Source organism: Poecilia formosa, unplaced genomic scaffold, assembly GCF_000485575.1.
Source record: "Poecilia formosa unplaced genomic scaffold, Poecilia_formosa-5.1.2 Scaffold28, whole genome shotgun sequence".
Lineage (NCBI taxonomy): Eukaryota > Metazoa > Chordata > Actinopteri > Cyprinodontiformes > Poeciliidae > Poecilia > Poecilia formosa.
Window position 1 is genome coordinate 272263 of NW_006799967.1, and position 15049 is coordinate 287311.

The window sequence follows — 15049 nt, forward strand, 5'->3', positions numbered from 1 at the left end:
GTAATGCCATTAATTCCAGCAGTAATGACCAGAATGATGATGGAGAACTGTGGTTCTCTGCTGCTGGTCAATACGTGCTGGATTAGAACGCACAGGGCCGATTACTGGCTGAAGATCTCCGTGATTGTACCTGAAATATAACCTTTCTCCTGACCTCCAGCTAAAATCACCTCATAAATGGGATAAGTAGTTCCTCAAGCAAGTCGTCATTTTCTACAACACTTTTTCTTTCCTCTTTTCCGTCTCATTGGTTTGTTTCTGGAGCTCTAACGAGATTTTGTAAAGCTTTGACTTGCAGACACTGATTTTTAGAGGATCCTAATTTGTCTTTTAGAGCTATAATTAATTAACAGCAATCTAAATATTTTAACAAAATGTTTTCACTATGAGCTGAGGTGACGTCACACTGTGTGCGAGAGTGGACTGTTTGTAGTCATCGTCTTTGTTTTTCAAAGTTTAAAGGGGCAGTTTTATGTAAAATCGACTTTTTTGCGCTTTACGTCATGTAATAATGTTATTCGCTCATCAAAATCATACTTGGGGTGTTGCTTTGATTGGTTCATGTGACCATTCAACTGTGCAAAACGCCTGGTTAGGCGTAGCTGCTTCTTAAAGGCGTAGCTGCTTCTTAGAGCTGCAGTTTCCAAGCTTCTGCCTCACAGATCAGCCCTCCTACTCAACTCCTGTATACTAGCCAGCAGCAGTTAGCAAACACCTGAGTCCTCTACGTGTTACACTATTTTTTTTATTTGCTTGTTTCTCATATTAGATTTCTTCTAGAAAATCCACTTGGAAGTCAAAAATGACGCCGTCCGTTCTTAATCTTAGTGAGAATGGACTTCGTAGTTACTCGTCTGTGACTTTCTTCTGTGTGCGGGTTGAAGGCTCCTGGTTCCTGTTCTGGGTCGGGACCTTTTTACCTGATGACTGGGCGTAAATCCTGGATTTTAAAGGTGATCCGAAAGCAGTTTCTGTGTGATTGTTATGTAAAAAAAAAAAGGCCTGCGATCTGCATGAACATCCAACATTACAGGATTGGCTTTTTAAAATCGTTTCGGTGTTGTCAGCGTGACCTCGTTGTCTGCTCGCCGGTCTGAAAAAGATTGGATCTTTGAGCTTCCAGCCGCCTGGTCTTTGCTGCGTCTCTGGTTTTATTCTTCTTTCCTAACTGAGGAGCCAAAACGAATCAACGGACGACCGACCCTGAGCTAGTCAGGAAAGCAAGACAAATATTATCTCAAGCTTTCCTGTGAGAAACGAGAGCAAGGCTGACTCAAACCATGAACTTCTGAAGACGGGAAACCTTTTATAGCAACACTTTTTCCAGCCCTTTGAATAATAATAATAATAAATAGACTTCCAGTGAAAAACAAAACAAAAAAAAAACAGTAGGAAAGCTGTCCTTTTTATCTCGTACATCATTGTTCATATTTTCCATTTGATAACTCCAGTCCAAGGCTTTTTCAGCGACTTTACAACCAACCGTCAGTTTGTTTCCTTCTCTGACTTAAAACATGAACTTTCTAAATTAACTCTTTCTTCTCTTTCATGTGTTGGGCAGCTGAAGAAGCTTGTGTACGTCTACCTGGTGAGGTACGCAGAGGAGCAGCAGGACTTGGCTTTGTTGTCAATAAGCACCTTTCAACGGGCCCTGAAGGTAAAAATAGCCCAAGCTGAGGCCTTTTCTTTGTCTGAAGCCTTATAAACACTACAGTTTTATCAGGCAGATGGTTCTCTAACTTTGAAATAAATCCAAAGTGTTTCACTCACCAAGTCATGTCCAAATGGTGTTGCATCCATGTGGAATGCATTCTCACTCATTTCCACTCCATAGGAATTAATTTCTCATGTTTGCCACACCAGTACAGAAAAGAACTGCCTGAATTGGATATAAATTGAACCAAGTTAATGAGGTATCACACATTCATGCTAGTAGCTTTTTGCTTAGTGCTGCATAAATATGATTCAGAAGGTGGTGAAGCTATTGGAGAAGCTACTTGTTATGCATGTTTGCAATCATCACAGTGCAGAGAGCCATTAACACGGCTGAGATGAGCATTTGTTTTTTATTGTTGCAGTGGTATTCCCCAACACTACATGGCAGTTTGAAGACCAGTAGTAAATCTAACTCTCCACAAAAATTTGTGAAAATGTTCTGAAATTAGCTTGTGTTGCTAATGCTAATTAGCCGGGCCATTGAGTGAAACAAATCCTGCTTGTTTCCCAAATGGATAAGTTGAGATTTGATGCTATTTCTTGATCTGAGTTTAACTTTCCACCAGTGTGTCTCTCTCTCTCTCTCTCTCTCTCTGTCTCTGTCTCTCTCGCTCTCTCTCTCTCTCTCTCTCCACAATCATCTGCTTCAGTTTTTGCTCCATCTTGAATTATTTTCCGGAGAACTTCCTGTTTGACCAAATTAATTTTGCTTCTATTTTCTTGTAGACATCTGATTTCTAGATCTGTACTACTTAGTGTTTGTGCTTCTTGTACCACAGTTTGAGAACCTGATATTAGGCTATGATGTAGAGATGAAAACAAAAATAACTTCTACTTTTTCTTTCCCTCTTGACTCAAATATCATCGTCATTACAATGGACATGTTTTCACTTTTCTTCTTCATTTCTGCACCAGGATCCAAACCAGTTCATCCGAGCTAGTGCCTTAAGGGTCCTGTCCAGCATCCGCGTCCCGATTATCGTCCCCATCATGATGCTGGCCATCAAGGAGGCTGCCTCTGACCTTTCCCCTTACGTCAGGAAGACCTCTGCGCATGCTATCCAAAAACTCTACAGGTAGGACTTTATGCACAAACGGCATAAAGTCCTGGTGGATATTCATCCTATATGGATCGATCCCTATTTTGCCAAAAGTATTGATCTTTTAATAACTGACTTTGTTTTCAAAAGGCTTTTATAAACTAGTGGCCTTTCTTCATTAGTGGACAGGAAGTATGGTACAGATGGAAGTGGATGACTACAGGAAGTGGACAGGGTTGAGGATTGTAGTGCATGGAAACCATCTTTGGTGGTACCTAAGTCTGCTTTTATTTTATTGGCTAAATACAGTAAGCACTTTCAAAAATGGAGCAAACTTTGTTCTCACTGCTGAAAATAGTTTTTTATTCAGTCTAGCTGAAAAGGACGAGCAAACTGGATTAGGCGATAACAAATTTTGCTGGACGATAAATTGTCCCAGAAATGATAGTGATAAGCGATAACATTGTCATTCTGAGATCATTTTCAACTAATATGATAATAAAATAATAAATAAAAATAACTAAAATAATAATAAATAATAATAACAGCCTTTCTTTTCATAAGGCAGACATGCAAAAAAAAAACTCAAGTTATGATACACCCTACATTTCTACAAACTTCATTTTTTTTAATTAAAACTCAATTAAATTAATTTAATTAATTAATTAATTAATTAATTAAAACTCAGTTTAAATAAACTTAAACTGAGTATTAAGTTTATTTACAATAAACTTAATACTCAGTTTATTGTTTAGCAGTTTAAAAAAATCAAATTTTTTTTGTAAATATAATTTCTGAAAAGTGTTTTTTTTTATGCCCACAAGTACTTTTGACTTGACATTATGTCCCCATGTGACCAAAATGTCAGAACATCACTAGTTAAGATGAAAGCATGTTCATCTTAACTTAAATTTTTGAATGTCCTAGACAAAGTCCAGGCCTAAATACAATCAGGCAACTTTTGCAAGACTTGGAAAAATAATGTCCAGATGCTCTCCATTAAGTTAGACTGAGCTATTTTGCGCACAAGAGTGGACAAAATGATAGAAAGTTCACTTCTGTAGAGAAAGCCGGTTCTACAAAGCATCCAATTAGTGAGGGTGAAAATCCTAAGCACACATCAGATTTTAATTTGAAAAAACATGGTCAAAATCACACATTTTGCTTCTTGTTTACAGTTATCCATTACTTTGTGTCACTCTATTACTCAAAATCCCAATAAAATACATTCACATATGTGGTTGTAACCAGTTCAGATGGTGTCAATAGACACATGAAGCTGCAGTCTGTCCACACAGTGCTGGTGATTTAATTTCTGTTCTTTCATGTGAACAATTGCATCTCAACAGCTTACCGTTTGCCCTTTTTTTTCAAAGTGTTTCTCTTTTCCTCTCAGCTTGGACGCAGACCAGAAGGAGCATCTGATCGAAGTGATCGAGAAACTATTGAAAGACAAAAGCACGGTGAGTTCCTGCCTGCAGTTCGCCATGCAGGCCACCGGAGGGCGCCAGAGTCAAGCAAGTCCTCCGGCATGCCGGCTCATTCAGCAATGCCATGGTTTGTTAACACCCACTTAAACTCACACGTCTTCAGATGCTCCCTGTTAAGTGTCCATTTGGAAGGAATTTTCGCACTGATGCTAGTGTCAGCTTAATTTTCTCGAAGGCCAGCTCCTCTTTTTTTTCTTTTTTACCCCCTCTAAAGTAGACCTTAAATGAGCTGGATTCTGTGTTTAGAAACAACACGGACGGCCCATTGGAAGCCAGCAGGCGGCACATTTTGCTTCGAGGAGGTCACAGCAAATACTAAAGGGTCTTTAAATGGCAATTTCAGATATGTAGATACAGGCTAGAGAGTGCACCGTGGGTTGTGTTGGCACGCGCAGATTGTGCACAGTTTGTTTTGATTACGTATTCATAGAGTCCAACTATCATTATACAAACAAAACAAAACAGCTTAGGCCAAAAGGGGGGGAGGAGGCGTGGGATGGGAGTGGTGGGTGGAAAGCCCGGTACCAGATGCAGAGCATATTTAGCCACCAGACGCTAACGAAGACAGATGACTTCTCCGTGCCGGAGCCCACATTGCGAGGCAGGGGACAGAGGGAAAGGGCAGCATCATCACACAGACACACAAGCGCATCAGTCGGTGATGAATGGCGGAAAAAAACCTAAACACAGCGCATGCCTAATGTCTGCAAAGTAATGCATTTTTGTGACGCTAAGACCTGAGCCGTGCGAGGATCTTTTGGACTTGCAGCAGCGACGACAACAAAAGCTAACCATGTAAAATGACAGTTTACCTGTTAGCATGTGGCAAAATGCCTAATGGTGTATTGGAATATTTTTTGTTTTGATGAGGTGACCAGTAAAACCTTGACCTCCTGATTCCAGCTTTTAGCTGACTTGAATCATGTTATAATGTTATTCCCTTCATCAAAAACATAGCTGGAGTGTGGCTTCGAGTCTTTCATGCACATTTAATAAATTCTTCGATCAACCGTGGCAAGTGACTTTCCCACTCAGCTCCTTCAGACTAGCCAGCAGCAATTAGCAAACACTTGGAGGAACTGCACATCTGCTGAGCTCAATATAGTCTTTGTCCAACTTTCTGTTGTTTTTTGTTGTTTGTTTTTCATTTGGTCTCCTGGGAGCTTTTTATAAAACTTAGACTGGATAAATTCTGCCTCTTTCATAATTGAGTTTTATCCAATCCAATCAAAAAGAACCAGTTAATTGACATCTTTAAGTGATGCCACAGCTGAAATCCTACACAATCATCTCGAGCTGTGTAGCAAGGCACACCTTTTGTGTTTCGTAGCATTAAGTTGGATCATTTTCAGTTTTCTATTTGACTTCAACATTTTTTTTCCTTGTGGGATAAAAAAGCCTTTTACTGTGTTAAGACATGAGAAGGTTCCTCTACTTTTACGTTATTGTTAAGTTGAAGTACTTACTAAGGAAAAATTTGAGTTCTTTTATTTTAACATTAATTTCAAGTATTGTTCTTTTTTTCAATGCATTTATTGACATGACTATAAAATTTCCCGATGAAAGCAACTTTGACAAAACCTTATCGACTCTTCTTTATAGCGATGCACCGATCATCCCAGGGGCCGATACCGATATTTACTTTTGTCAAAGTCTGACCCGTCGATTTTGATTCTGGACGGGCATCCCGATGTTCTTTTTAAGGACTGTAACACATACTTTTTTAAAAAAGAAAAGAAACATTTGTTCCTTGTTTTGAATCCAACAGGTAGGGAGAGAGAACTACAGGATCATTCCTGTTTATGCTTTAGATATCATGTTGATGCATTTACAGATTTAGAAGGAAAAAAAATGAATCATTTTTGTGATTTACAGGGAAAAAAACCTCACCAATCAGAGATTATCAAGGAATAATTATCTTTCCCTTGTGTTTGTGTGTTTTTGTTTTTTAAATCAGTTTGATATTTAAAGTAACCTTTTAAAATTACAGTCATCTCACAATATTGCACAATAAGAAACATTAACATCAGGTAAATGGTTATTCTGGTGGGTTTTCTTCTGTACTGAAACACCCGGTTGTTGCTCGTTGTGCATCTTCGCCTCGCTCCCCTAACACACACCTTTGCTGGCGTTTAGCTAAACGCCCGTGGCACACGGCGGGCTGCTTGTAGGCAGGACGCTTTAAAGAGAAAATGGGGAGCGCCTGATGACAGAGACAACATAGGAGTTTGTGCAGCTGTTTTACCGTGATGGATCTATTATCCAGCCATTACAAGATAAATGATCGATCTCTCCCATCCATCCCCCCGCCCTGCACCTTCTGCAAAATTGAAATGAGAACAGAAAGGAAGAGCAGGGCGGGGGCGGTGGGGTACTATGATTAGGGCCTAGGTGAGATGCCCATTAATTTAAGAGAAAAGAGAAGGGAGGAGTAGGAAGAGAGGAGGAGTGGAGGATAGGCCGACCCCAAGCCGGGCCATCCATCAAAAAGGCGCGCGTTGTCTCTGACGTGATGACCCAGCACTCTCCGCCTCCCCGCCACCTTAATTAGAATTCATAGCAAAGTAGATGCAAGGAAACGCTTTGGGCCCCTTCATAATTTTATAGGAAATTTATTGTTATTAGAAGAACCATTTGCTTAGTGTGATTTTTCCATTACCGGCTTGTCACGCGGGGTAGATAATATGGCTGGGGGACCGGGGGGAGGCGGTGGCAGCGGCGGCGTATGAACGCCATAGATTGGGGTGTCAGATTTGTTGATGGTGCGTGTAGTTTACCTTGGAGCCGGATCTAATCGGGGGCTAGGGGTGGAGGTCTGTGGTCTTTGTCGGAAACGAGAGCTGGACGGTTGCGAAGAGAGGAAGTGACACGATAAACGCTAGGTGGAAATCTTGCTAAAACACAAAACTACAAAGGTTAAAATGTGGGGATTTGTACTTTTTTTTTTTCACCACATGACAACTTTAGAGTAAAAAAAAAAACATCCCAGTTTAACTGTATTTACACAAATTAAAAAACAAATATCTAAATGCTTCTATTTAAAACATAAACTCTCATATTTCCACTACTGCGTAAAATAGTATCACATATTGATTATTACAGCTTCAGTAATGGTGATTTCACCACTAATTGAACGATTTAGAATAAACTGGTTTGATAGATGCTGTCACTGTGCAGAATCTGTTCTACTCTTCATACATTAAACTGGTTTTAACAAACTGGTTGATTTAATAGTTTAATCAACTGATTAATAGACGGCTCCCAGTCAGAGACAGGATAAGTGCCTTAGCGCTGTCAATCAAGCTCATGTATGATAGAACTCCTCCCCTAAAAATCACATTTTAAAATGGTTTTCATTTACTGTTCTACATTAATTTAGCATAAATGCTTCCTCATATTGTCTGATTTTTATATGGGCAATTTTTTAAAAATACAATCATATATTATTACTTTATTACCAGATTATAAAATTTTTCATCACAATCCTCTTTTGATTGTAAGAAAATAAGTGATATTATACACTAATCACATCAAATTAAATTTTATTCCCACAGTTCTTATGGTTTTTTTGCATCTTGTGAGAAACCTTTTAATTTCCCGTTGTGCCAGCTTGATGAATTTGTCTGAATGCCAACCAGAAACTGAGCATCAGAAAAATAGTCTTTAAATCCTTTACTTTAACTTATAAAAATTAAGATTAAAACATTTACAGGATTACTTACATTTTCTTTTTCTCTTTTGCCTCCTTTCCAACTTTCTGATGCCTCCACAGCGCCCCCTGGTGGCCCTTATTTTGAAAAATGGATGCAGAGCAATGGGTTAGTCAGTACAGAAGAAAAACTGGATTCTGGTTCTTTTTTCCTTACTATCACTTTATGTTGTGGTTTATTGATTCATATTTCACGTTGTCCTTCTCTTGGTCTCACTGATGATCACGGAGGCAGCAGACGGTTTGAAGTTGTTGTGTTTGGGAGAACAGGGCGTTGCTAGCAGACAACAAACTAATTAAACGGTTGATAATTGGTTCTCTTCGCCACCGCTTCGGCCTTTGCCTGCTCTCTCTTCAATAAAGTGTTTTTACTTTTATTGTTGTTGTTTTAATTATCATCTAACTCCTTCAAGGGCTAAAAGAGTTTGTTGTAATCAGAGCTGTAAATTGCTATTATGTGGACTGAAATTGCAGCCGCACTACAAAGTTTGCAACAAGAGTCGTACGTAACGGCGCTTTATTTCTCTAGAGATCCTATATTACTGCTTGTTCAAGAGATGAAGTATTTGCTCAATTTATCTGAGGAGAAAACTGCTTGAAATGTTCATAACCTCAATTAACAGTTTTAACTGGAAATAAACGTTATACTTAAATGGCAAACAAAAAAAGAGGATAAAAACACACCATGTCTCCAGAGTTTCTTCTTAACGGAGTGAAATCTGTCCTCCAGCTGGTGGCCGGCAGCGTGGTGGTGGCCTTCGAGGAGGTGTGTCCAGACCGCATCGACCTGATCCACAGAAACTACAGGAAGCTGTGCAACCTGCTGGTGGACGTGGAGGAGTGGGGCCAGGTGGTCATCATCAACATGCTGACACGCTACGCCCGGACGCAGTTCACCAGTCCCTGGAAGGAGGTGAGAGGCGCAGTGTTTTCAACTTACTGTTAAGTTTAAAACGCTTAACAATAAGTTAAATGTTTTATTGATTCAAATTTCACGTTGTCCTTCTCTTGGTCTCACTGATGATCACGGAGGCAACAGACGGTTTGAAGTTGATGTGTTTGGGAGAGCAGGGCGTTGCTAGCAGACAACAAACTAATTAAACGGTTGATAACAGATTTATCAACCGTTAAATCTGTTATCAACAGATTTAGCGGTTTAAAAAGTGAGTGTTTTAAACTCACTTTCTGGTGAGTTTAAAACACCGGAAAGTGTTTTAAACTCACTGGTAACCCAGTTTGGTTTCCTTCTGTTCTTTGAAGGCTTTTAAGACCCCAGTATTCCACAGCCTGTAATTATCCAGTTTCTTTTTTTTTTTTTTGGAGTATCAAATGCCAAAACGTTTCAAAACAGAATCTGCTTGACCTAAAATCGTAAACTGTGAAGAATACTTTTGGTAATAAACGACTTAAATATATATGACTTTTATTAATGATTGTGACGATATGATAAATATTTCACACAGTTTTCTTATTGGCCTCATCTTTAAATCACCAATGTTGTCTACTTAATCCTCACGCGGTCTTGGCGTGACGCTCAGGCGATGTCAGTCTGACAGCGGGGACAGGTGTCCTGTCAGACCGTCAGTTCAAGAAACACACACGGGATCAGTGGATGTGCAAAGCTGGTAGAGATTTTCTCTAAAGACTTGGCAGCTTATAATGCTATGAGATGGGGTGCTGTGGTGGCGCGGGGGTAAAGCACTGACCATGTGTGGAGGCCTTTACCATCGCATGTTCGAGTCTCGGCCTGGTGAGACTTTGCTGCATGTTTCCCCCCTCTCTCATTACCCACTTTTCTGTCTTACCTCTTTCAAATAAAGGCCAGTAGAGCCAAAAACCTTAAAAAATTAATAAAAACATAATATGCTGTGAAAAGACAAAGTTTTCATATTTTTATTTGTGTTTTTTTTGCATTTCACAATTTTCTCACCCTTTATTTTGACTTATTATGTAAAATCCTAATTAGAAAAACAATGTTTCTGGTTCCAACAGCATCATTGATTCTCCATGAATCCAACCAGAAAACTTAATGACATTCAATCCTTTAGAAAATTATTTGGTTTACATTAGAACCTTGTATAAATGTTTTTTCTTTTTTTCTTTTTAGGACGGCATTTTTGACGAAAGCGAGAAAGCCTTCTACGACTCCGACTCTGAGGAGAAACAAGGCCAGAGAGAAGCAAAGCCGTACATCATGGATCCAGATCACAGGCTGCTGCTGAGGAACACCAAGCCTCTTCTGCAGAGCAGGAACACTGCAGTGAGTTCACATCTACAACACCTGAACCATCTGAAATAACCTCATCCTATACGAACATGTGATGTAATGTAAACGTCTGTGCCGGAAATCAGCAGTAATTTTCCATTTCCATCACGCCATCAATGTTTCGAGGGTAGAAAAGAGAGGAAACGGGAGCTATTTTATGCTGCTAATGATCAACAGTACCAGCGATGCGTTTCCATTTTTATTATTGACGATAATCATAGAGGGGAAATTTAAAACAGACACAAACAACTTTACTGGTTTCCATCTGTTACAGTTTTTCTGTTATGAATTGGCAGACGGGGCGTAAATGATGATTGCAGTGACTTTCTATTAATGAAGCTAATGTGGAATGAATAAAAAAGCAGTACCACAGCTGGCCACTGGGGGCTGCAGAAAATGTCTCTGATTGAAACGATGTAAAAAAAAAAAAAAAAAAGGAACTCATCCTGTGGTGATCAATGGTTCATTTATCATGATGATGAAAATAAAAGCTGCAATAATTGTTTGTTTTTTTTTTCCGTAATTTTCATTGTTTTTGGGTGTAAACTTTCTCCAAAAATGAAACTCATCATTTATCAAATAAACAAATTCACTGTTCCAGTTATATTAAATCGGGTAACTGGACACAACAAATAAATATGAAAAATTAAGAATTTAAAAAATGGATCTCAATAATTGCCGTCAATCCTATTTTGAAATGTAACCAACCAGACAGACAAATCTAAACAGATAAAACACAAAACTCATGAAGCGTATTAATAATATGACCAACTATAATAACTTATGACTATTATTTTTAGACACACAACTCTCTTTTTCCCATTTTTTTTTTTGTTCTTGCACATCTCTTAGTGAACCTAAGAAAAAAATAAAAAGGAAAACTGATCACAGATTTCCATCAACCAGGAGTCTCAAGGTCTGTGTCTCAGTGTAGCAGCGGGAGGAAAAATGCTCCCAAATGAAAGTGTTGATTAAAATGTGACATGCTGTGTCTTTACTCGTGACAGCACAGTGACATCCTCCATCTTCATAGCTGCCTCGGGCCTCTCATTCTGCCTCCCCACGACGGACACGCGTCTTCCTGCTACTTAAAGCTCCCCCTGAAAAATTACCTTGTATCTTGAGTGCTTTTGTAGAATGTTTTCAGTGTGTTGATGTGTTCTGGTAAAGGACGAATCCGTAAAAAAAGCTGACTTTGTTTAATGATTTACTGTTTTGTTGTTGTGTTCAGGTTGTGATGGCTGTTGCTCAACTTTACTGGCATCTTGCCCCTAAACACGAAGTGAGCATCGTCACTAAATCGCTAGTTCGACTGTTGAGAAGCCACAGGTAACCAAAAAACAACTTCTTCCTATTTGATATTGTGTTAAAAAACAAAAGTGAAATGTAAAGGTAGCTCTGCTCTGACGGCGTATTGGAGGACTAAAAAAGAGGAGAGAATTTTAGCCAAAAAACTCAGACATTTTGAGATCAATATCAGAAATAAAAACAAACAAAAACAAGGAAATTGCCTGAGCTCAAAAAGTTGAGAATTTTTTACTTTAATAGAAAATTTATTTTCTTGAAAATATTAACATTTTGACACTTTTTTTTGAATTTGCAACTTTGAGCCCAGATAGTTTCCTTGATTTTTTTTTTCTTGAAAACTTCTGAAATTATTCAAAATTGCTGAGTTTTTTTTCTTGCAAATTTACAACTTTTGGAGCTTTGAGAATTTCCTTGTCTTTTTCTTGAAAATTTCTGAAATGAATAAAATTCCTGAGTTTTTTTTCTCTCAAATGTAAAAACTTTCGGAGCTCTATGAATGTCCATGTTCTTGAATATTTTTCCCTGCAAACTCACAACTTTTGGAGCTCTGACAGTTTCCTGATCTTTTTCTTGAAATTTTTGAGATTAACCTAAAACTTTCTGAGATTAATCTTGAAACATCTGAGTTTTTTTGCCAGACATGTGCTCCTGTTTTGTTTCTCTCTACGATGGCCCTAATGTGCCGTTGTACTCTGCAGTCTACGCACCTTAAGGTTGTTTTCCTTCTTGTTCTCGTGCAGAGAGGTTCAGTACGTCGTGCTGCAGAACATCGCCACCATGTCCATTCAGAGGAAGGTGAGGCTGTTCATGAATCGTTATAACAATCGATTCCTTTTATTGCTTTTCCAATAAGTTTATTTTTTCTTTTAATTCTTCTCAAACAGGGGATGTTTGAGCCGTACATGAAGAGTTTCTATGTCAGGTCCACAGACGCCACACACATAAAAACACTGAAGGTAACAGATTTCTGCCTTATTGCAAACTACATGAGTTAAAGTGAACCTAAATGATGAGCACTAATTATTTTACTGCGTTGCTTGGTAACCTGTAGGAAAAATGTAAATGTGTGGAACAGATTGGTATAGCACATTTGCCTATTTAATTCATCATAATGTTTCTAAGTTTGTTAGGGGATTAATTTTCAGGTAAATCAAAATTAACATTTAAATTTTAAAAGAGCATGACGTTTTGAAAATCCTTATATTCATAGTTTTTTTTGTTATATAATCCTGCAGGTAAATTAATATTGTTGGGTTAATTTTGCCTATCAATTGATTAGAGGTCAGAACCTCATATACATGCTGTACATATAAAATTCAATGTACCAATTAATATCTTAAAGATCAGAAGTATACATACAGATTCAACATGGCCTGTACGCTCACTCTGTGAAGAGGAAACTCAAATCCTCCAAAAGAAACATTAAAAAGTCAGATTGCAGTGACAAAGACTTTTATTTTTGGAGACAAGTCCTGAGATGTTTGTTTCTTTCTGTCACTATTGTGACGTTTAGCAAACAGAAATAATTTTGGTAATTCAAACGGACCTAAAACAAGAGAAGTTTGATCTGATTTAACTTCAGACTTTAAGAAAAAAAATGTGTGTGTTCTTTTATCCAGTGTGTGTAAACTTCTGGTTTCCACAGTGTTTTGTATTTCCCCAAATCCCGCTCTGTTTCTTTACTCCACTTTCCGATAATCAAGTTTCTCTTCCGATTTTTACAGTTGGAGATCCTGACTAATCTCGCCAACGAAGCCAACATTTCCACCATCCTGAGGGAATTCCAGGTTTGTTGTTTCTCTTAAATTCTTAATTTTTTAAGAGAAATTAAGAATTTCTCTTAAATTCTTAATTTAAGAGAAACTGGTTACTGACTTGTCGTCAGTAACCAAGGTTTTCCTTCCCCCGCCGTTCTCCTCACGGTTCCGATCGCACTCCAGACCTACGTTAAGAGCCAGGATAAGGCGTTTGCTGCTGCTACCATCCAGGCCATCGGCAGGTGTGCCACCAACATCTCCGAGGTCACAGACACCTGCCTCAACGGCCTGGTGCTGCTGCTTTCCAACAGAGACGGTAGGACAATGTGCAGCGACGCGCGTGTTCGTCTCCGGGGCGACCGTAGTTAGTTTCTTGGTTTGTTTTGACAGAGACGGTTGTGGCCGAGAGCGTGGTGGTCATCAAGAAGCTGCTGCAGACTCAGCCCACCCAGCACTGTGACATCATCAAGCACATGGCCAAGCTCTTTGACAACATCACCGTACGTGACGTCCTCATCACTAGCTGCGTTTCCACTGCCATTGTGCCCAAATCTTTGTCGATATTCTGCTTTTTCACGTAATAAGTTATTAAAAATCATGGCTGATTTTGATGTAAACAGTTGCTTGAGATGTATTCATAACTCATCCATCAGAGGAACGCTGGAGTTTTATTCAAGTGTTGGAGCAACAAGCCGCTTATACTGTTGGAGCCGCTATGTATGTGGTATTTTGAAGAAAATTGTAGTCGGCCATTTTACAGAAGAGCTATGGATTCAACACGTTAGAATGACGCACAACTTTTTATCAGCTGTGTGATGCTGTGAGAGCTCTGCGGCAGCCAGTTGCATGTTGTTGCAAAAACAAAACAAACCGTCATCTTCCTAGACGACCACTTCCTGTCGCCTTCTTCATCGTTTTCAGCAGTAGTAACATCCACCTGTTGATCACGTGACTCGTGTGATGCGAAAAAAGTGTTTCCATTGCAGTTTTGCAATATATACATCTATTTTGAAAACCGCCTCATCGTAGCGTGATTACCATTTTGAAAAATGTGTTTTCAAAACTCGCAAATTAATTTTCGGAATTTTAATTTGGGCCATTCTGTGGTTGACGGAAATGCAGCTGCTGTTGAACTTTGTTGTTAAAGAGCGTAAGGTCAGGTGGCCATTTTGCTTCAATCTTTACCTTGGCAGGTTCCCATGGCTCGGGCCAGCATCCTGTGGCTGATGGGAGAGTACTGCGAGAGGGTGCCGAAGATAGCGCCAGACGTACTGCGGAAGATGGCGAAGACTTTCACCTCTGAGGAGGATATCGTCAAGCTGCAGACAGTCAACTTGGCAGCGAAGTTGTACCTGACCAACTCCAAACAGGTGCAGAAAGTTTTCCACCTGAAGGAAAATACATTACATTTTCTGATGCTGACCTTAGATATTTCAAACGGCTCAATATTTAACTGTAACTCACAGTTGAACCATGCTGACCACGACGTGGGTGAATGAGAGACTATGATGAAGTCATGAATGAACAGGAAGTGCTTTTATATGGATAAGACCGAATCTCCTCTGTAAAATTTGCAGCTGCTACATTAGTAATGAGAATGTCAGAGGAAAGTTAAACTATCGATCGACATGACGTCAGAAAACTTTTCCAACCATTCATGGTTTCTTTTAAGCAGAAGAGTCGTATAGGAAGAAATGTTCAAGAATCAGTTTTAACTATATTTATGTTTTAAACTGGGAAGATAAAAGCGTTGGAAAGTTTGA

At 39.1% G+C, this 15049-nt stretch overlaps 1 protein-coding gene across 6 annotated transcripts in view; it reads left to right on the forward strand.

The window, feature by feature from the left end:
- The window catches only part of ap3b1a (adaptor related protein complex 3 subunit beta 1a), a 58265-nt gene that overhangs the window by 7155 nt on the left and 36061 nt on the right, over positions 1–15049 (forward strand). For all 6 annotated transcript variants that reach the window (XM_007548780.2, XM_007548782.2, XM_016669925.1 and 3 more), the window contains exons 4-15: positions 1562–1657; positions 2632–2792; positions 4153–4219; positions 8686–8868; positions 10063–10215; positions 11453–11550; positions 12270–12324; positions 12414–12485; positions 13254–13316; positions 13470–13602; positions 13677–13786; positions 14480–14656. In XM_007548780.2, coding sequence (XP_007548842.1) covers positions 1562–1657; positions 2632–2792; positions 4153–4219; positions 8686–8868; positions 10063–10215; positions 11453–11550; positions 12270–12324; positions 12414–12485; positions 13254–13316; positions 13470–13602; positions 13677–13786; positions 14480–14656 — 1368 coding nt within the window. The remainder of the gene's footprint in view (positions 1–1561; positions 1658–2631; positions 2793–4152; positions 4220–8685; positions 8869–10062; positions 10216–11452; positions 11551–12269; positions 12325–12413; positions 12486–13253; positions 13317–13469; positions 13603–13676; positions 13787–14479; positions 14657–15049) is intronic.